This window comes from Chionomys nivalis, chromosome 25 (genome assembly GCF_950005125.1).
Source record: "Chionomys nivalis chromosome 25, mChiNiv1.1, whole genome shotgun sequence".
Lineage (NCBI taxonomy): Eukaryota > Metazoa > Chordata > Mammalia > Rodentia > Cricetidae > Chionomys > Chionomys nivalis.
In genome coordinates this window covers 8,818,303-8,840,277 of record NC_080110.1, presented here as the reverse complement: position 1 = coordinate 8,840,277, position 21,975 = coordinate 8,818,303, and the positions used below count along the sequence as shown (strand labels likewise).

General features: G+C 46.9%; 1 protein-coding gene across 1 annotated transcript in view; it reads right to left on the bottom strand.

Moving 5' to 3' along the window:
• Ccdc38 (coiled-coil domain containing 38) overlaps positions 1–15,287 on the bottom strand; it is a 36,087-nt gene extending 20,800 nt beyond the window's left edge. Inside the window, 7 exon segments of the mRNA XM_057757414.1 lie at positions 758–909; positions 6,220–6,300; positions 6,408–6,571; positions 12,287–12,351; positions 13,649–13,814; positions 15,037–15,171; positions 15,231–15,287. Of these exon segments, the coding sequence (XP_057613397.1) occupies positions 758–909; positions 6,220–6,300; positions 6,408–6,571; positions 12,287–12,351; positions 13,649–13,814; positions 15,037–15,171; positions 15,231–15,287 (820 nt within the window).
• Between the last annotated feature and the right edge of the window lie 6,688 nt (positions 15,288–21,975).

Here is a 21,975-nt window from a genome sequence, read left to right as displayed (position 1 = left end):
GAGATACCATGATATCACCTATAAATAATGTATTTTCTATGTGTTCATGTGTTAATTTTTGTTGCTTTATATCCAAAGCTGACTTGAGTTTCCAAATTAATAGTGTATGCTGACGAAAGTAAGAGGGGGCCGCGCACCGCGCCCCCGTGTCTGCGCTCGGTGCGCTATTACCAAGTTCGCGAGCTTCGGGCAAGGGAGCTGGAGGTTAAAATACACAAACACACACAGACAGAGACAGCGACACAGGTCATCCTTGAATTCCCCAAGAATACCCCCTTCATTGTGTTCAGGGGCAGCTTATGTAGAGATAGCCACGCCCCAGCCAAACCCACCAGAAACCACTCTCCTGCCATCAGGAACTCCTGAAGGTCTCGTGCTCAGAGCAGCTGTAGGCACTCAGATCAGGGGAGAACAAGTTGTTTACAAGAAATTCAGGATCTGGGGTCTCACTGCTCGCAACAAGAGGGGGCTCTGTGGTTAAGAGCACTGGCTGCTCTTCCAGAGGACCCAGGTTCGATTCCCAGCACCCACATGGCAGTTCACAGCTGTGACTCCAGTTCCAGGGGATCTGACACCCTCACACAGACATACATGCAGGCAAACACCACATAAAAATAATAAATCTTAAAAAAACATAGGAGGAACCCTTGTCCAAGTTTTGACTTTCAAAATTTGACCGTGAAATAAAAAACTTCGGGCAGAACACTCTAGAGAATCAGGGGTTTTCACTTAGCTTGAATTAAGACCCGTGACTTACTTTCCAAGATTCTTGGGAGAATGGGGTTACTCTTTGACGCCTGAGCTCTTTTCTGTGATTGCTGTGCTTGCCAATGTTTCGGGGACAGCTTCAGCAGGAAGAACCCGTACTTCATGTACTCCTTGAGGAGGAATTCGGTTTTCGCTATTTCACTTCAAAAGAAACAAGGATGCGGTTACGCAGCTGCGGAAGCAGTTTTCTCGCCATCATTTGCTGGCACAACAGCACTGGCGCATGCCTTTAATCCCAGCACTTGGGAGGCAGAGGCAGGCGGATCTCTGTGAGTTCGAGACCAGCCTGGTCTACAAGAGCTAGTTCCAAGACAGGCTCCAAAGCCACAGAGAAACCCTGTCTCGAAAAAACAAAACAAAAAAAAACAGCACAACTTGTAAACACAACCACAGACACTGCACTCCTCAAAGATCTGGGAGGAAAAAAACCAGACGCTGGTCTTTGCCTGGAGCAGCCCAGTGACACGCACATTCAGAGTGGGCGGGCAACAGGCTAGCTCCGCTGATTTATCTCCGTCAGAAGCATCATATTCTAGTGAGCTCGGGCCACATGGGGGAACTGGAAGGTGAGAAAGACTGGGTGTATGAGGAGAAGAAAGGGAACTACCGTTTCACAGAGGCCTGACGCGCGGAAACAGTGTGCACAATACCCGACATGCGTTCTTGCGTGCTCAGCACAGCATTTAAAAATAGGTCTCTGTCTTAGCTAGGGTTTCTATTGCTGTGAAGAAACACCATGACCAAATAGCAAGCTGGGGAGGGAAGGGTTTATGTGACTTATACCTCCAGATCATAGTCCATCAACGAAGGAAGTCAGGACAGGAACTCACACAGGACAGGATCCTGGAGTCAGGAGCTGATGCAGAGGCCACGGAGGATGCTGCTTGCTGGCTTGCTTCCCCTGGCTTGCTCAGCCAGGACTGCCATTCCAGGGACGGCACCACCCACCACGGACTGGGGCCTCCCCCACTGATCACTAATTGAGAAAGTGCCTTACGGCTTATGGAGGTGTTTCTGCAAGTGAAGCTCCTTCCTCTCTGATGGCTCTAGCTTGTGGCAAGTTGGCACACAGAACCAGCCAGAACAACCGACCCCTTGTCAACTTGACACACAAACGCATCACTATTGAGCCACAACCCTTCCTTTCTTATTCATCCCCAAGATCTCATATTAAAATCATAAATAGCTTTAAAAGCCCCACAATCTTTACAAATTTAACCACATTAAAATTTCAGTCTCTTTAAAATATCCTGTAGAAAACTTCCTTGAATATGGGATTAGGATGTTTTAGTAGCATAAGGCTTTTCCTGACAGACACGTCTGCTCCCGGCAGTACCGTACTTTTTTTTTTTTTTTTTTTGGTTTTTCGAGACAGGGTTTCTCTGTGGCTTTGGAGCCTGTCCTGGAACTAGCTCTTGTAGACCAGGCTGGTCTCGAACTCACAGAGATCCGCCTGCCTCTGCCTCCCGAGTGCTGGGATTAAAGGCGTGCGCCACCACCGCCCGGCCAGTACCGTACCATTCTACTTCAATATCCAACCTCTTAAAAGTTCGAGTCTTTAACCAGTGGGCTCCTTTACAAACCAAAAGTAAATCAAATACCTTCTTCAAAAGGGAAGAACCAGGGCAACGTCACAATCTGAACCAAGCAAAACCCAAACTCCAACGGTATAAATAACTCAATATTCAGTTATCTGGGATTCACTCCCGATCTTCTAGACTCCTCCAAAGGGCTTGGGTCATTTCTCTGGCCCCGCCCTCTGCTGCGTGCACAGCGTGTCTTCTAGGATCTGGCTGGCTCCACTCCAGAGCTACTAACGTTCATGGTGATCATCCCACCATACTGGCCTGGACATTCACCAATAGCTTCTCGAAGGCTCTCTTCATGGTGCTAAGCCTCAACTTCTTTGCACGACCCCTTCAGTCCTGGGCCTTCAACGATGGCCTTTCCCAGCCTCTCCCAGTGCCCTGTCTCAGCTGCTCTCCGTGAACCCTTCATGCCTTCAAAACCAGCGCCACCTGGGTGACATGGACACATTATCAAGCCCTGCTGCCAGCACAAGGTACAATCACGACCGCCTCTGGAGCACAACTCCTCTGTGCTCCCAGGAACACTTCCCAGAGGATTTCACCTCACCCGTGCTAATATCTCTTCTTAATTTCTTATTAAGATCACTGGTCTACAAGAGCTAGTTCCAGGACAGGCTCCAAAACCACGGAGAAACCCTGTCTCGAAAAACCACAAAAAAAAAAAAAAGAAGGTCACTGCTAATTTCTTAGCTCCAGCCGAACAGCAGCAATGGTCCCAGTAACGTGATTCGCTTCAGTAGTTTCTGGTGTCTTGTTAATCACGGCTCCTTCTTCAGCCCCCGCTAACAGGAACCACAGAATCTTAATTCAAAATAGCAAATGGCCCCGATGGAGTCTTTAAACTTCCCCCTGAATTTCACAGGCCAGGCCTCCGTTGTCTGCACTGCTCTCAATGTTCTTCTCTTTCCAGCTCCCACGGAACACCCCACTGAGGTCTCAACAGTCAATGACTTTTCTAATCCTAAATTCCAAAGTCTTTTCCAAATCCTCCAAAAACAAAACAAAAACAAAAACAACAACAACAACCAACCATGGTCAGGTCTGTCACAGCAATACCCCAGTACACTGGTACAAATTAGTCTTAGTTAGGGTTTCTACTGCTGTGACGAAACACCATAACCAAAAAGCAAGTTGGGGAGAAAAGGGTTTATTTGACTTACGCTTCTAGATCACAGTTCATCACTGGAGGAACGGGAACTCAAGCAGGACTGGAGCCTGGAGGCAGGAACTCATGCAGAGGCAACGGAGAGGAGCTGCTTACTAGTCTTTTTCCTGGCTTGCTCCGTCTGCTCTTTCTCACAACCCAGAACCACTGGCCCAGGGATGGGACCACCTACCACGGGTTGAGCCCTCCCCATTGGTCACTAATTGAGAACACGCCTTACACCTGGATGTTACGGAGGCATTTTCTCAGCTGAGGCTCCTTCCTCTGATGACTCCAGCTTGTGTCATGCTGAAACATGAGACCAGTCAGTACAGTGTCCTCGGAACCAGAGCGATGGAGCATAAAGAATGCACACAGCTCTTGTGGGTTAGGTCCCAAGTTTAATTCCTCGTGCCTGTGTTGGGTGGTTCATACCTGCCAGGGAGATCCAATGTCTCCACTAGTGCACATATCCCACAAACACATGTCTGTCTCACTTTGGGTTTTTATTGCTGTGAAGAGACACCATGACCAAGGCAACTCTTACAAAGAAAACATTTAATTAACGGGATTCGTTTACAGTTTCAGAGGTTCAGTCAGTTATCATCCTGGCAGAGCTAATGGTGGCATGAGGTGGGGACGGAGCTGAGACCACTGCTACATCTTGCAGGCAACAGAAAATCAACTAACACACTGGGTGCTGTCTCAAGCATAAGAAACTTCAAAGCCCACCCCACAGTAGCACACCTCCAAAGAGTGCCACCCCCTGTGTGATTATGGGGGCCACATATATTCAAACTACCACAACACCTAATTAAAACTAAATCTTTAGGGGCTGGAGAGATGGCTCAGTGGTTAAGAGCACTGACTCCTCTTCCAGAGGACCTGGGGTCGATTCCCAGCCCCCACTAGGCAGTTCACGACTGTCTGGAACTCCAATTCCAGGGGATCTGACACCCATGGCAAAAGACCAAAATACATAAAATAAAAATAAACTGAAAATCTTTAAACAACAGATGTTGTTATTTTTCTCTTAGGGAAAAAGAAATAGATTACTGGTATCCCTCTAGCAATGGCAGACATCTGACAGATGCCTATGCTTTCACCTACATTACCTAGAGACTTGGGCTCTCTGCTTTCCCCAGCTTCATACTGCTCTCCTCCAATCTTGTTTCAAACAGGCGCACACGCAGAGTTGAAAACAGAACAGCAAGGCCCAAGCCACGGTCCTCATTTAGAACTTCATTAGTTCCCTTCTCACGACCGCATCGTCTCAAAGCCCAGCCTCAACCCTTCATCTGTCAGAGCCGTCCTTCAGCCCCGCATCTGTGGTCTCTAAGGGTGAGCACCCAATTCCTCATGTTCAGTAGTTGGGAGCTGGTGGGAGCCCCTCATTCCTCCTCCCAGAGTGTCACAAAGATCATGCGGTAAACGTTGGCTGGGATTGCACGCCTTCGATGGAAAGGTATCCAGAGAAAGTCCTTTCTCCTTTTCAAAGACTTTCCATTCTCGAACCATCTTACCACAAAAGGAAGGGGCTCCCATTGGCTGGTTCTACCCATGTGTCTGCTCCGTTATCTCATTTACTCTTCTAGAAGGGTGAGACACAGGCACGAGCAAGGCTGTTTAGAGGTGTAACCAAGTGGGCACTATGCAGAGCCTCGTAGTTATACGAGCACCCTGGCCACTGCTCAGGTTCCTCATGGAACCAGATGGACAGGGTAATGGACAATTGTATATTATTTATTAATGAATATATTGCATATAATATATAATGTCATTATATAATCATACATTAATATTAATTGATAGATTAATGGACAAATATATGGATAGGATATGGATCATCTAAATGGGCCTGGTAGTGTACCCCTGAAATCCCGGCTGATTGGGAAGCTGAAGCAAGATGTTTAAGGTTTGCTGGAACAACAGAGTGAGTTCTAGCCCAGCCTGAGCAATATAGCAAGGCACAATTTAGACACGGAAAGTAAGAAAAAAATGCTGGGGACGTAGCCAAGAATTTCATACCTGGGGAAGTGGGGAGGGGTCTCCTATTATGAAGCACCTTCAACCTTAGACTTTTAAGTAGAAGAGGCGACTAGAGCCAGAATCTGTTTGAAACACATATTTTGGATTATGAACTTAGTGTCTCAAGTGATCACAAGAGTCTTTTAGACATTAGATACTGAAACTCATTCAGCTGAGTTTCCTTGAACACAGAAGGTTCGAGAAGGGATGACTTAGCACATAATAATATGAGCCCCATCCCTGCTCCTGTGATTTTTCTCAGTACAGAGCTTACATTTATTAGTGCCATGAGATTCTGCTCTGGAGTTTGAGGACAAAAACTGCCAACGATGAACGCAAGCTGATCGTCAAATGCATCCCAGCTGAGATGTTGAATGTGGGTGAAGGGTTTCTTACAACGAGCAAACAGGAGGCACATAGGAAAAAAAAAACCCTTATTTATTCCTGACATTGTTTTTCTCTTTTCAGCTAACTCCTCTACGTCTGCATCTACAACTGGGGGAGTCTTTGAGAGAGAGGTTATGCTCTGAAATCTAGACAGGCGCAATCCTTGACAGCCATGCCATTCACTTTAAAATCTGTTTATATTGAGTTACCTGTTGGTAAGGTTATTCCCACTTGGCCTTTGCCGGGCACAAGAAGTCACGATGGGACGTGGGAACGGGCTGAGGAAAAGGTGGCCCCTCTCACCTCTTTATTCCCTGGACTTCCATGCTTGCTTTCTTGAGCTCCGTTGTCATCTGGAGTTTGTTTATTGTTTCTTGTGCTGCCCTGAAAGGGAACGAGCATCTATTAATTATTCATTTGCTTTTCTGAAAAACTGAAGCAAGCAAGCAAAGACTCGGGTGGAAGGGTGCGGCTAGGGTGGAGACACTAACATTTTAAGAGCGTCCACAGATCTCTGGTCATTTTCACGGAGGAACTCTTCAAAGGCTATGGCGTCAGCTTGGAGCTTTTTCTCGGCTTTCCTGAGTTGATTTTCCTTCATGACCATGAGCTTTTCAAACCTTTGAATTGTGTTTTTCTTGGTTGACACTGCGTACTAGGAATATCGAAAACAAGAGCGGGTCAAGAACATTCCGTCACTTGTTACTGATAGGTTTCAACAGAACCTCTGAAAAGGCTAGGGAGTGGGTCCTGCTGCAAGATGGCCACTTGCTTTAGAAGTAATGCACATGCACAGAGCTGGGACTTTATCTCATGCTGGAAGATTGCTTTGCGGGCAAGTCAGGAGGGAAGCGAAGTCTTCTTACTAGCGTTCACAAAACGACTTTGTGTTCTTCTAAAATGTCTGCTCCCTACCTGCCAAAACACAGGTGCTTTTCAAAGAGTAGGTCCATCTGTTATCCAGGATTTTGGGCCACAAAGAAACCAGGCTGTCTATAGCTCTCAGGCCCCCTCTGACAGGAGAAGTAAGTTTCAACTTGGGGTGCAATGATGGATTTCTCCAAGTTGGCCTGAGGGTGTGGATTATTCAACCAAACCCAGAGAGATCTGTTTAGATTTTCAACTGTGAATTTTGACAACTATCTTTTTTTTTTTAGTGCAGCATATGAGATCTGATGCCACATAGACTTGTCCCACTTCCCCTCTGTATGCATGTATATACTGTAAGAAGATTCTATAGTGGCAGGTTTCAATATGACTTCCTTCAAAGGCCTTAAGTGTTAATACCCCCGCTAGACACCCCATGTTAGAAAATAAAAGCCCAACGCCAAGAGTGTGCTACTCTTTTTGAGTTTTGATCACTGGGGTCTCATTGACCCCTCAAATATTATCAGCTATTGCCGTTGCCCTTGGTTACCCTCCAGAACTAAGTCCCTGTGTTAGCTAGGTTGTTGTCAACTTGGGACAAGCTAGAGTTATCGGACAGGAGGGAATTTCAATTGAAAGGAAAAAGCTTCCCTAAGATTGGCTTGTGGCCAAGGCTATGAAGCATTTTCTTGATTAATAATTGACATGGGAAGACCCAGCTGACTGTAAGTGATGTCACCTCTGGTAGGTGGTCCTGGATGGTATAAAAGAACATGCTGAGTAGGTCTTGGGGAAAAAGTCAGGAAGCAGCACTCCTCCATGGCTTCTGCTTCCGTTCTTGCCTCCAGGTTCCTGCCTTACCCCAGTTCCCAAGCTAATTTCCCTCAGTCTCAGTGATGGACAGTTACCTGGACGAGTAAGGTGAGAGGAACCCTTTCCTTTCTCTTGGTCATGGTGTTTTATCACAGCAGTAGAAACCTGACTGATACAGACAGTATCACTGAAGACACCGCCTTGGAGAAATTCAGCTGGTACAGACCTGGAAGTTTCACCCCTTCTAGATAACTTTCATAATGTTGGAAAGAGCTATGCATGCCAGCGGAGGAGAGAAACACCACTCTTATCCAGCTATGAACCCTAGGAGCTACAATAATGACTGGCCTGGCAAGATATGCTTACTGGTGCAATAGTGGCATGGATATTATTTGAGTAGCCAACCACTTTCTGATTGGACCCAAGGTCTATTTCACTGCGTAGAGAACCCTTGTCTAGCCCTGGTGTTGGGGTCAAGCACTTGTGACTAGATAGGACCTAGGGGAGAAGGTACTGCTATCATCCTGTTAAGTAGATATAGCATTAAAACAACTCCTGTCTTAGTGTGATAGTTTGAATATAATTGGCCCTCATGATCTCATAGGCAGTGGCACTATTAGGAGGTGTGGCTTTGTTGGAGTGGGTGTGGCCTCACTGGAGGAAGCGTGTCACTGTGGGGGTGGGCTTTGAGAGTCTTTTTCTCAAGCTTCACTCAGTGTGACAGTCAGTAGACTTCCTGTTGCCTCTGAGTCAAGATATAGGACTCTCAGCTCCAGCACCATGTCTGCCTGCATGCCGCCATGCTCCCCTTCATGATTGTAATGGACTGAACCTCTGAAACTGTAAAAGAGCCCCCTCAATTAAATATTTCTTTTATAAGAATTGCCGTGGTCATGGTGTCTCTACACAGCAATAAAAACCCAAACTAAGACAGTGAGGGTTACTACTGTGGTGATGAAATATTATGGCCCAAAGCATCTTGGGGAGAAAAGGATTTATTTCAGTTATGCCTCCATATAATAATTCATCACTAAAAGTAGTGAGAGCAGGAACTCAAGCCGGCAGAATCCAGGAGGCAGGAGCTGATGCAGAGGCCATGGAGGATGCTGCTTACTGGCTTGCTTCCCATGGCTAGCTCAGCCTGCTTTCTTATAAAACCCAGGAATACCAGTCCAAGGGTGCTTCCACCCAAGACAGGCTGGGCCCTCCCACACCAATCACACATCAATCACTGATTAAGAAAATGCCTACAGGCTTACCTACAGCCAGATTTTATGGAGGCATTTTTTTTTTCTGTGACTCCCTCCTTTTTGATGAGTCCAGCATGTGTGTCAAGTTCACATGGAAGCAGCCAGCATAAGTCCTAATGGCATATTGCTCTGCCCAGAGATCAGTGCACCTCTCAACTGTTATCAGAGAAGCGACTTCTTATAATAAACGGTGATAAACATAGAGACCCACAACTGGTCAACGAGCTGAGAATAAGAGACTGTGGAATTCTCAACCTTGCACAGAGCTCCCCGAGGCTCAGGCATCGTTGTGGAAGAGCAGAAGCATTGTAAGAGCCAGCGGTGTAGATGATGTCAAGAACACAGTGTTTTCCAGACACAACCGGCAAAGCGCACCTATGGACTCCCAGCAATCGCGGCAACATGCACAAGACATTTGCAAATGCAAATAAAGCAAAACCACAGCATGGAGGACCGGAGCTCCAGGGAGAGGGATTCTTTAATGGTGTGACTCTTGGTCAGTCACCCACATCCAGGGCAGGCCCCACATCCAAGAGCAGTTGGGCAACACAAATAGGACTCAACAGGTTTAAAGCAAAAAAGGAAAGACCATGAAAGTGGAGGAGTAAGGGGGTGAAAGCTGATCTGGAATGAGTTGGGGGGTGTGACATTATCAAAATACATTGTGAGAAAGTCTCAAAGGATAACAGTCATGCTATTGAAAAAGATAAATTTTGGATATAGGCAAATGCTCTTTCCACATTGGTTGAGATGATTACATGGCTTTTCATTTCTAATCGGTTGCTACGTATTGTACTTAGCCATTTTCAAATGTTAAGCTAATGATGGATTTATCCTTTTTGCATATTATTGGATTTGTTAAAAATTGTCTGGAGTGCTTGCCTCTACCTTTCTTCCTCTTTAAACATTATATTTATTTGATTAGTTGGTTAGTTTAAGTGCATGGGGCAGGGACACGTGGGGGTCAGAGGACAACTGGGAGAAGCCACTCCTTCCTCCATGCAGGTCTCAGATACTGAGCTTAGGTCACCAGGCTTGGAGCATGTGCCTCTGCCCACCAGGCCATCCTGTGCACCGTTCTTGTCATACCAAGTGCTGGGAGTGTGCCTCCTTCTTACTCAATTTAATGTAATGGGGTCTGTAAAATTAAACTGGCTTTCTCTTAAAATGTCTGGTACACTTAGCCAGAGAATGTGGGTTTTTTTTTCTTTTGCCTACTAGTACAATTTTTATAGCGATATGAAGCTGTTTATCTACGTTCTCTTTGGACAAGCTTTGTTAGCTTGTAACTTTGCAGAAATTCATTCCATCCATGTCAAATTATTGGCATAAAATCATAGTATAAAAATAACAATACAGTAGCACTTACATTCTAAATGAGGCTTTCACACCATAAGTCAGCCACATATAAAACTTTTAAAAAGGAAGGGGTCGGCAGGGGGGAGGGGGCAGAGAAAAAGGGGTGAAAGAAACAAGGCAAGAAGCTATGGGACCAACTCAGTTTTTGAAAATTCAGTTACTCATCCCCAAGTCCACCCTCACTACTGACACCAACAGCAAATTGGAGCCCCTCAAGCAGTCTCAGGTTTCTGGGAGATCTCACAGAACCCCTGGGCCAGAAGAGCCCCCTGAGGTAAGGTTTAGAGCAGTGGCTCTCAACCTCCCTAATGCTGAGGCCCTTTAACACAGCACCTATGCTGGGGTGACCGCAACCACAGAGTTAATCCACTGCTCCTTCATCACTGCAGTTTTGCTACTGTTGCGAATCGTAATGTAAATATCCGACATGTGACCCCAAGGGGTCGTGACCCACATACTGAGAACCACTGGTTTAGAGGTGCTCCAGAATCAAAGCTTTTCGGGGACCCCCACCCCCACAGAGTCGGCCTCCTGCACCTGTAATGATAAACATGGCTATAGCCAACCAGGGAATCAACTGAGCCTCACTGACTGGAGTTTCCAATGACACTTCATTCCACAGACATGATTGATTGACTGACCTGTCTTCAGTCCCCAGACCTCTCGGCAGGACCCCAAACCTCCACAGGGTTGGTTTTTCTGACATGGCCATCCTAAGACTGGTAGGCGTGGCCACCCTCACCTCAAAGACATCTTTAGGAGATGCGACATTAGTCCTACCTTCTAGAAAACAAGGCCAGAGCCAGACATTACTTGGGCAAGGTCAGTTTTTTTCCAGCTACAGTTTGAGCGATAAGTTGACTTTATTACTTGGGGAATATGTTATCAACCTGCTTGGGGGGTTAGAAAAAAACGCCAGAGCAATGGACAAAGCTCATTTACTATAACCGCACTGAAATCCTAGAGACTCTGCCAAGTGTCGTCTCCGGGTACCTAGCCAAGACATTAGCCCCATCCTCAAGGTTTCCTGCTGAGGACAAAATCCCAGGCAGGAACTGATATTAGCAAACAAAGGCGTGAGGTTCTAGTCACAGCCGTAGGATATAGCTTATGTGAGCTCTGTTGACTGCAGCTGGTCTCAGAGGAAAGCATTAACTCTGGCCTGTATCCCAAAATGTGTGCTATGAAACTAGGAAAGATCAGATATATTTTCCCTGACTCATTAGCATTCAAGACCTTAACAGAAACAGACTGTCTCTAAGCGATCTGGGCTCGACAGCAGAGGTGTGAACAATTGATTCCTTTTGTAATTACTCTCCCACTGTTGTGAGCACAGTGTCTCTGCTCTATCCGCGCTAAATTAACATGGATATATGACTAATAAAGAATATTATTGTCATGTGGCCTGGGTTCCAGTTCAAGGTTACTGATGGGATAAAAACCCTCTGTTATTTTATAAGACGCTTCAAGATCTTCCCTGGCTGGCTAGGCTGTGTGTTTATTGTTACAGCTACAGCTGGTACCACAGGTGGACTCCACAGAGCTGAGGGGCTGGTTGACCAAACACCTTTGCTCGTGCTTCTAAACCCTGCCTCGTGGGGGCTCTTCCAGCTGATTTTAATATTTCCTTTCCTTGTAACAAGTCATTTCTCTCTGGTATTGAGTGGGTGTAGAGAGAGCTGGGAGATTCCAGAATGTTCTGGTTTCCATCATAGTCAACATGAATATCAGAAAATTCTAAGTCAAATAGTTTTGTTGAGGGGCTATTGGGGCTATTCTCGGACTGAAGGGAAAAAGAGATAATGGGGCCCAATGTCCTCTAGAAATACAGTCCACTTCCTGGGTTACTAGTATAGATTATTTAAATATAAGTTCTCCAATGGGAAGGAGTTTGGTAATGACCTAGCACATAATAAATACTCAATAAATATTGCTCAGGAGAATAAGCATAGGAACGAGCCACCCTGTTCAGCCAATAATAGATTTAGAACATGTTATGGAAAAACACAGAGCCAGGCTAAGTATCTGACAAGGCTATGCAAGAAGTCTCCTGGTTAACGGGAGAAAGTTACATTTAATACCTCCAGTAGAAATCTGTCTCTCTGGTCATTAATAAACTCGTGCACAGTCCTCTTTCTGTCTGCGCCTGGAGAGAACATGGAAACAGACATAGGTTTAGTTGGCTAGCTCTCAGCGATATTGCACAGAACGCGAGCTGGCCAAGTCATCATATATGCTGTGCATCCAGACTAAGCAAAAGAGCGTTGCCTTCCAGTAGGGTTTCCTGGCACTCCAGAGCTGCCGCAAGAGTTGCTACCCCTTATTGTGTATCTTCGAACAGTTCGGAGGGCTGGTTAGGGATTTTAAACATGTGTGAAACCAACAGAATCTGGTACAGAATGAAGTCTCTCGCTAATGACATAGATAGAAAATACTTCCTAAACAGGCAGTGGGTCTGTGCTGCCCTGGGGGGCTACGTCTCTCCAAAGGTACCCTGGTTCCCACCTCTAACTGGGAGAGAAGAGTAAGCCTGCTCTCTCTTTGTGCCTTAGTCTCCTCGTCTGTGTGAAAACTGTTCTTCTATCCTCAACTCATGGCCATTTCCGTGTTCTGGCCATGAAACAGGCATGGAGCTATGTAACTTCCAAGAAGAAGCTTCATGAGCCCTTAGTTGCAGCCCGAGATATTCTAGACGGCTACCGTTCCTTCGGCAGGGACCCAAAGGGAAAGCGACCGAGAAGTAAACTGGAAGCCCCTGAAATTTCAACATGGCTTCTATTTGTTATGAAAGCACAGGGTAGCCCCTGTAAGAACATCCCTCTTTCCCACAGCAGCATTGGGAAAAGGAAACAGGGCTGCAGAATATAAAACACACAGTAGTTTCTCGATAACTATTAGCGGCTATTGTTCAGACAACACGCTTGGAATGAATCATTTCGTTTTGCAATCAATCATAAAAGCAGTACTAATTATAACAGTCATTAACTAATATCCACTGGGAGGTAGCCAATGTAGTCAGGCAGGCTTGGACTTGAACTCTGCATTTGCTTAGAGATTTGGGGTGCCTCAACCTCATTGAGCCATTTTCATCTGCTTTGGGCAAGTTCCCCCATGCAGCTGCAGGCTGCAGGCCAGCAATAAACACTTTCTTTTTGGCTTTAAGAATATCTGTGTCGGCAGGTCACTGGTGGCACATGCCTTTAATTCCAGCAGAGGTAGGGGGGATCTCTGAGTCTGAGGCCAGCCTGGTCTACAGAGTGAACTTCAGAACATCCAGGATCACACAGAGGAACCCTATCTCCATCCATATCTCCCCATCAAACAGTGTCCGTGTTGCGCCCTCTGGCGGTCTTATCTTGAAATAGCTTGCTGTCTCTCGCCACCAGTAAATCTCCCCAACCGATGACGCACGCATTTTAAAGCGAAGAGTAGTGTGGACTTACCTTCTGTCAGTCTGAGAATAAGAGTGGGGTCTAGCCCCAGGTCTTCGTAGGAGCCGCCGCCTCCTTCTGCGTAGAACGTCAGCTGGCTGAGGTGCGAGCGGCTCTTCATGCGAGATGAAAACGTCGACTTCTGGTGGATTTTCATGTTGCGGCTCATGAGTCTTTCCTGCCCAGGGCGCAAAAGTGCAGACGGAGCTTTGGTACGGCAAAGCACTACATTGTTATGATCGGGATCGTAGGCAGACAGCCAAGACGTTTGGCCTTAGGCAGCCTGGAAGCTGCCCTGGAAGCCAAGAGCACGGCGTCCCTTTCCTTGTTAGGTGGAGACAAGGAAGACCGTGTTTGAAAGGTGGGGCCTTTAATAAAGTACCTCCGAGACAGGAAAACGTCTTTCCAGGGAAATCCAAGAGCTTGTCGAGACTGGAAACACAAGAGGGACCCAGCTCCACCGGAGGTGGTGAGAGCCCACCCCTTGGATTTCCTTCAGGTTCTTTCAGTTTAATATTATGTTAACGCTCAACAAAGGCTTGCCAACACCTGGAGAAAAGTCAGACCAGATGAAGATACTGCGGTGTTTCTAGATATATTACTCATTTTATGAAGGGTTAGGAGGGTCCTTTAACCAGTGACCCTTGGAAAGAAAACATGAAGCTCACTCAGGCTCACTGCTGATTAAACTTCACTGCAAATTACTCTAAAAATGATCCCCTTCTTCTCTCTACCCTTTCTCTCTTCCCTTCTCTCCCCGAAGCACGTATAGACTTGTTTATCCATAACTGCTTTGACACCTTTGGGGTCATTCCTAAGGACTCGACTCCTGTCACCACAGTGACTTCTCTGTCTCTCCCCCTCCCGTCCTCTCTTCCCAACAGTGCAGACCGCTCTGTCTCCTTTACCCGTCTCTGATGCTGTGTCCTGTCTGTCAGTTCTAAGGTGTCACCCATGGTGAGACGCACTTTTATTTTGTGTCTGGCCAATGATGCACGACATGCCATCTGTGCAGGCTAGTCCGGGTTTCAGAAATGTAATAATATGAAAAGTGTGGACCCTGACTGTCCCGCTAGCGGGTACCGGCGTAGCTGCCTTCCCCCACTAGGTGGCGATCTCTGAAGGTCCCTGCTTACCCCTGTCCTCTGAATGCCCAGTCTTCCCAGAACAGTCCGGATGACCACATACCAGGCACATCAATATCTTTTTTTAAGTCCTAATTGCCCTATAACCAACGTTGTAGACCAGGCTGGCCTCGAACTCACAGAGATCCACATGCCTCTGCCTCTCAAGTGACATGCATCACCTAGCCCGTGTCTTAACCCATACAAACCGATAAGAACTATGGCTCAAAGCACGTGACTCTAACCTTTGTGGGACCTTGAGCTTAAGAACCTTACCTTTTGCTTCGCGGCCACCTCATTTTCTTTGAAAAGGAAGAGATCTTTGAAAAAGATCTTGTAGGGTCGTTCCTTTCTGATTGCATCATCTTTTATTCTATCTGAAAGAAGGGAAAGAGAGGGAAGAAGGAGGTGAGGGAGGGAAGGAAGGATTTGTTAGCTCATCTAATAACTAGGCTTATTAAGTCTCCCACCTGCTGGGACAGGGAATGGGACGCAGGGGTCTCTGAGAAGGTGGAGCGCAGATGCATCCTGCCCTCCAGCTGAAACTGGAAACATCTGGCCTGGGTCTCCTGGGTAAGAGCCCATCGTCTATGGCACAAGCTCAGAGCTCAGCACCTCAGAGGAGCTGAACCATAGCTCAGGACTCTTCAGTAGGACAATGAGATCCCACTTGGAGATTTGGAGATGACACCAGGCCACCAACCGCCAGCAGGGGCGTGACGTGGCATGACCACATCTGCACACATCTGCCAGCTCCTTAGAAAGCTGAGGGTAGAGTTCCTCTATGATACATTGAAGGCTGAGCACAACATGGCTGGTCCGTGAGACGGGTGTCAACCAGGGAGGGTTGCGCCTAGTAAAAGCAGGGCAAGTTGTGGTTGATGCCTTGGGGGCCCTGTGGGGTTCAGGGATGTCAAGAAAGCAGGGGATGTTGAAGGCCTCATAATACACAGAGGAGAGACAGCTCTAGGTGGCAGAGGGTGGGCCTGGGAAGAGCAGGAAGGTGGGAAGGTAGGCATTCCATCCATGCTCCACAGATTGGGGCTGATACTGTCAGCCCGCCTGGGCTCTGGCCTTCACACTGGGCTGGGCTCTACCACCAGCTTTCTGAGTCTCCGGCTTGCAGTGCTGTCTATAGTTACATGAGCCCCTTTATCATAATACTTTGCCTTCCCACTGATGCTGTATTCTGGATCAAAGACCATGAGTTTGCCTGAGCCCATCTTGTGTCCCCGACCACAGAGCAAGGATGGATCCCAGATACCCAATTTGAATGCTCAGAGGAAAGTAATTGGCAGGTTAGGTTTAGGCCACCCACACTCTCTTCCTCTCTGATCTCCTATAAGACTACTAGTTGCATTGCTTTTGTGGGGGGACCATTTTGATTTTTGAGACAGTCTATCTGTGTAACCCCTGGCTATCGTAGAACTCACCACATAGACCAGGCTAATCTCAGATTCATAGAGACCTGCCTGCCTCTCCCTCCCAAATGCTGGGATTAAAGGCTTGCACCACCATAAACGGCGTTTGAGATGGATCATAAATCCACGATATTTTCTTTTGTTTATTTTCCTTTTCTTTTTGAAAAGATGTTCCTATTTTCAGGTTCTGGGTAGACTGATCTTTGGGAGCGAGATTAAAACTGCACCCTGAATAACACTTTACCCACAGCGTCCACTAGAATCCACCCGTAGCCTCCTGCCCAATCCTACTGCAGGCTATAGAGCAACGTGAACCTTGTCACTCGGACATCTGAGGCATTCGCTGCACCCAGGTTACTCCAAGCTCAGCTGTGTTTTCCTCCGGGCTGCTCTGAAGAGCCACGTCATGGCTAACAGTCTTGCGGGGCTTGACTGTTAGTGTCCTGTGGAGGCCATGGCAGGACAACAAAACCCCTTGATTGGAAATTCTAGAGGGGGGAGCCTAGTTAAATCCCCTAACAACGAGCTACAAGGGGGTGGGTGTCTCGGCAGGCTCTAGGTAGGATCTGTTTACGTCTTCTGCCTATACGCTCTGGCTTGCTGCTCCTCCATCCACCCTCGGGTTCCACTGTCACACTGCCTTCCAGGTCTAAGACACACCTGCCTCCCTCCTGTGCAGACTTTTGGGTTATCCCAGACCCATCAGATAATCCAGAATATTCTTCCCAAGTCAAGCTCCTTAACTTAACCACATTTTAAAAGTTTATTTTTTATCAAGTAAAGTAACATATTCACAGGTTCCAAGGAATGTAACGTGTGCGTATTTGGGGACTACAAGTCTGTCTGTGACACGTAGACTTGTTCCCTTCTTTGTTTGTTCCCTTTCTGCTTACCTGGTTCTAATTCATTCATTCGTTCACCCATTCACTCAACAAATACCCCTGAAGGGTCGCTGCTATGCACCATGCAACACACACTAGTTAACAAAATAAAGACTCTGCCCTTACACTGAGTTGAATTGGTAGGCGTGAGGGAGGGGTAACAGATAAAAAATACACATAACAAGTAAGGGGTTTTATAATACAAGTAACCCTAGCCCTGACCAAAACTTCTCAGCAGGATGTACAAATCCTTTTTTTTTTTTTTCTTATGCTGGCATGTAGCTTTCTCCCTTGCTCTCTGGCCAGCACAGAGCCCAACAGTAGCAGGCATATAGCGAGAACACATTGATTGCTTGATTCTTACCTCCAGTACTCGATGTCTGAAAAAACTGGGATGTCATTTTGTCTCCTGGTCCTGTCCAAAGAAAATGAAATACACCATTTAAAAACCCTTCAGACTCAAGTGAATAGACTCCACATAAAATGTATACCCATAGCCGGGCGGTGGTGGCGAACGCCTTTAATCCCAGCACTTGGGAGGCAGAGGCAGGTGAATCTCTGTGAGTTCGAGACCAGCCTGGTCTACAAGAGCTAGTTCCAGGACAGGCTCCAAACCCACAGAGAAACCCTGTCTCGAAAAACCAAAAAAAAAAAAAAAGTATACCTATAATAAAATCATAAATGATCTATCTGTCTATAGGGGCTGGACCCACAACTCATCCACTGAGAGCTTGAATTGCTCTTTCAGAAGAATTGAGTTGGGATTTCAGCATCCATGTTGGGCAATTTACAACCGCCTGTAGCTTCAGCGTCGCAGGCTCCAGCGTCGTTTTCTGGCCTCTTTAGGCACCTTCATTTACAGGCACGCATGCATGCATGCACGCGTATGCACACGCGCACACACACACACATACTTAAAAACAAAAGAAATATTGCAACATTTTGGTTGTGAGCCTATCCTTTTAATGACTGATCCATTCCTCCAACCTGAAAAGCAAAGACAAATTTTTAAAAACAAAGCAAAACAAAACCTGTACACATTGCATAGACGTGACTAAATTCAGCTGCCAGCGGCTTCTCGGCAACTTTCCTGGCTTCTAAAACCATGACCGCACAAACTCCTGTGCCCAGCAATTCCAGTTCTAGGAATTTACACCCTGAGAGCGAAAAACCACATGTGGCAGAGTGTGCGTTTGGTACCATTTAATAACTTGGAATAGCTGTGGCTCACCGTAAGCTAAACTGTCACATGATCTTTAACATGCTGCTGGGGTCACTCTTTACTTGGTGTCCCTTATTAAGTCAAAAAAAAAAATAGGGCAGTTGGGATGACTGAAAAGATAAAGGCACTTTCCAGAAAGCCGGACGACTGGAGTTCGAATCCCAGGAATGACATGACAGGACAGAGGTGAGTCCCACAGGCTGCCCTCTGACTTCCACACAGGTACACACGCAAAATCAACCAACCAACCAGCCAACCAATATGCTTCCAAGGTGTAGGGATGGTGTAGTAGAGAAAGCTGCATGTGATGTCTGGGTATCCTAACATTGGTGAGCCAGAGTCTGTGGCAACGGATTTACCACTCTCTCCTTCCAGTCCAGCCAGGCGCGGGGTGAGGCTGGGTGAGAGGCACTTGCTTCAGCTGTCAAAGAATTGCCAAAAAATAAAATTATAAAATAAAAAGTGAAAACAAAAAAATTGAGAAAGCAGCTCAGTTGTGGAGATTAATAACATGCTAATGATATATATATATTTAAATCTCACATAAATACAGGAAAATTGACGGGAAATTGACGGGTCTTTGGAAGTCCCAAAGCACCTGTCTTTCCTTCGGATTTTTTTCCTGAATGACTAAGGGGGTCTGAGGAAGAACAAAGGGAGGTAGAAGAAAACCAATCAGCTTCACCCAGGAACAGGGCAATGTCCTGTGTAAAAGAAAATACCACGGTGGCTGAAGGAAAGTTCTGTGCTGAGGGAACTGACTGCCCTGGAAAGCAAATGCTTGGAAACGCATGTCTTCAGGTCAGAGCCAATTTCTAATGCAGTGGTCCTCAACCTGTGGGTCGTGACCCCTTGACAGGGTCAAGGAACCCTGTCACGGGGGTTCACCTAAGACCATCGGGAAGCATGATTCATAGCAGCACCAAAATTACAGTTATGAAGTAGCGATGAAAACAACTGTACGGTTGGGGATCACCACAACACGAGGAAGTGTATTAAGGGGTTGTGGCCTTAGGAAGGTTGAGAACCACGGCTCTAAAGGCTAAGAAACACCAAGAGCTCAGAACTCCCCACCGCTTACAGCTGTGGAGTGGGACGAGGGGCCATCATCTTTTAGAGGTGGTACAGGTGCACCGATGAAGAACGTGGGGTCTTCTTACACTCACCAACTCCCCACCACTGAAAAGGGACAATAATAGTGGCGTCCTTGCGGGGTTCACAAGTTAACGCTTCCAGTCCGTGGTAGCCAAGTGCAAATGAAGACTCACATACATGTGCGCACAGGGAGAAGACCGTCCTAAGAAGATGACAGGTGTGTCTGGTGTGTGTGTGTGTGTGTAAGGAGGTCCGTGGTACTTGGACACAGCAAGCAAAGGGACAATGGATAGATGAGGCCAGGGAGAAACCAAGAAGCCAAGTTCTAGGTTATGAAGCATGGGCAAGTCCTTCACCCCGAGAAATGGGGAACTGATCAGTGACTCACTCTGACTGCTGAGCTAAGGAGGAACCATAAAATTCGGCTGAATTCACACAGAGAATTCTTAGGAGTCAGCAGGGTCCCTTGGGAAGGTAGTAGAAGCGCGAGAATTCTAGGTAGCTTTTATAAGCACCTAGCGGCCTCGCCGATGGCACAGATGTAGCGTGTCAAACAGAGAGCCGTGGCCACGAACAGATGGAGACAGAAGATTGGGGCAGGGGCAACTGGGCAGTGCAGAGCTTCTGTTTGGAGCGTGGTATATTCAAGGCGTCCATCGGGCCACCCAAGGGGCACAGGGGTATGATATACAGTTCTTCAAAGGAGCACCACGCTGGCTTATCCAGTCACTCCTCCCACTCCTCCGGTTCTTGTTCTTGGTTGAACAGCCTCCCAAGGACAGCGGAAAAGCACAGGGGGGGATCATGGCCCTGGGTGCTGGGAGGTCTGACTCCAGACGGACTCTTAAATGTACGCCTGGAACTAGGTCCAAGTCCCTTCCTTCCGTGTAGCTCCTTTCACACGACGGCTCTTACACAGCGCGCGCTTGTGGGAGGTGAGTGGGAACTGAAGGCTCATGAGTCCTCCAACATAGGTAATTGTCTAGGTCTGTTCTCTGCCCCACCCTGTCTTACAACCTTTCAGAAGAGTCCGAAAGAGTCGGGGCAACAGGTCTTTGTAAGACACCTTGAGTGACGTCCCTGAAGCCCGGTTGGACTGGCAGTGCAAATCCGCATTCAGATTCTCTACTTTTAAGAGTGAGTTTCATAGGTCCAATCATAGAGTTCTAGACTAATTTTAAATACAATTAGCCAGAGCGTTCATTACCAGACACTCACTGCTGGAAGCAAGCCTATATTGAGATTTCATAACTCTATGCCTATAACCCAGTGAAAATGAATTTTCAGATCCCCTTAGTGCATGATGAACGTACATATTACATATATCGTATTTTAAACCATATGTATAAGAATATATACACATATATGTACACAGACACACACTGTGTGTCTCCCCCACATTCATATAAGGATTAGATCAATCCTCCCTGACCCAATACCTTTCCAGGTTTCTCCCCACCCACCTTGGGCAAATACTAGGAGGAAAAGCTGTGAGCTGTGGCCTTGAATGGTGTGGCTCTACCTGAGCCAGCAGTTCATTGTTTACCCAGAGGCCAGGGACCCACAGGTCCTTGGCCTACTCTCCCGGGCTGCCTCTTTTAATTAGGTCAGAACTGGAGCAGAAAGATGAGGAAATGCCTGTCAGCTTGACCTCTTCGCCCTGCTGGCGTCAGGCTCGGTGCTTGTGTGTGTGGACTTTTCTGGTGACGTTTCTGATAGCCCCTCTGGCAAAATGAAACACTTAACTAAGGGTCAGGGGTCAGGTGGAAGGAAGGTTAGTGGAAGGGAGTCCCCAGATGTGAGAGCAACTTCGGAAAGTTAGTGTTAAGGGGTTGCTGTGCAGTACTAAGATTTTTTGGAGCTTTCAAAATAGTTTTAAATGGTATGGACACATGCGCGTGTGTGTGTGTGTGTGTCGTGCACATAGGCGCAGTGTCTTTAGAGGGTGTCAGATCCCCTGGAGCTGGAGTTACATGTAGTGGCAGGCGGACTGATGAGGGCGCTGGGGACTGAATTGGCTCCTTTAGATGAACAGTAAGGGCTCTTAGCATCTGGGTCTCTCTAATGCTCAGCTTTTCGGTCCTTAAGCTTCCCGTGTCTGCAAACCCATGTTTGCAAGTTCCTCTCAGGTGACACCTCCTTGGATGGTTAATCAGATACATTCAAGCGAGCCCTTGACATAAATACCCATGGAAAAGTTGTATAATTTCTTTTAACGCGTTCCAGGAATGCACATGCCATAAACACAGTACGTGGTTCACTCTGTGAAACCAGGGGAGAAACTGTACTATAGCCTGAAGTCCAATCCTTCACTGACAATCAAGGCAAACAGCGTTAAAATCCACTAGCAACAACGAAAATGTCCACAACTCATTTATAGGTGAGTGCTGGCCCAAGTGACTTACATTTTATCTGAAGGCCAAGGAAACCCACAAGCTAGAAACAAGTGCGCCTACCTAAGGCTGAGAAAACCGTGCCTGGGGGAAATTTTAAACAGATTTCCTGAGGTCAACTCAGACGAGAAATAACAGAAGTAGGAGCAAGACACGTTTGTTGAACCCCAATTTGAACCCTTCCTTTGTATCTGTAATGGCTT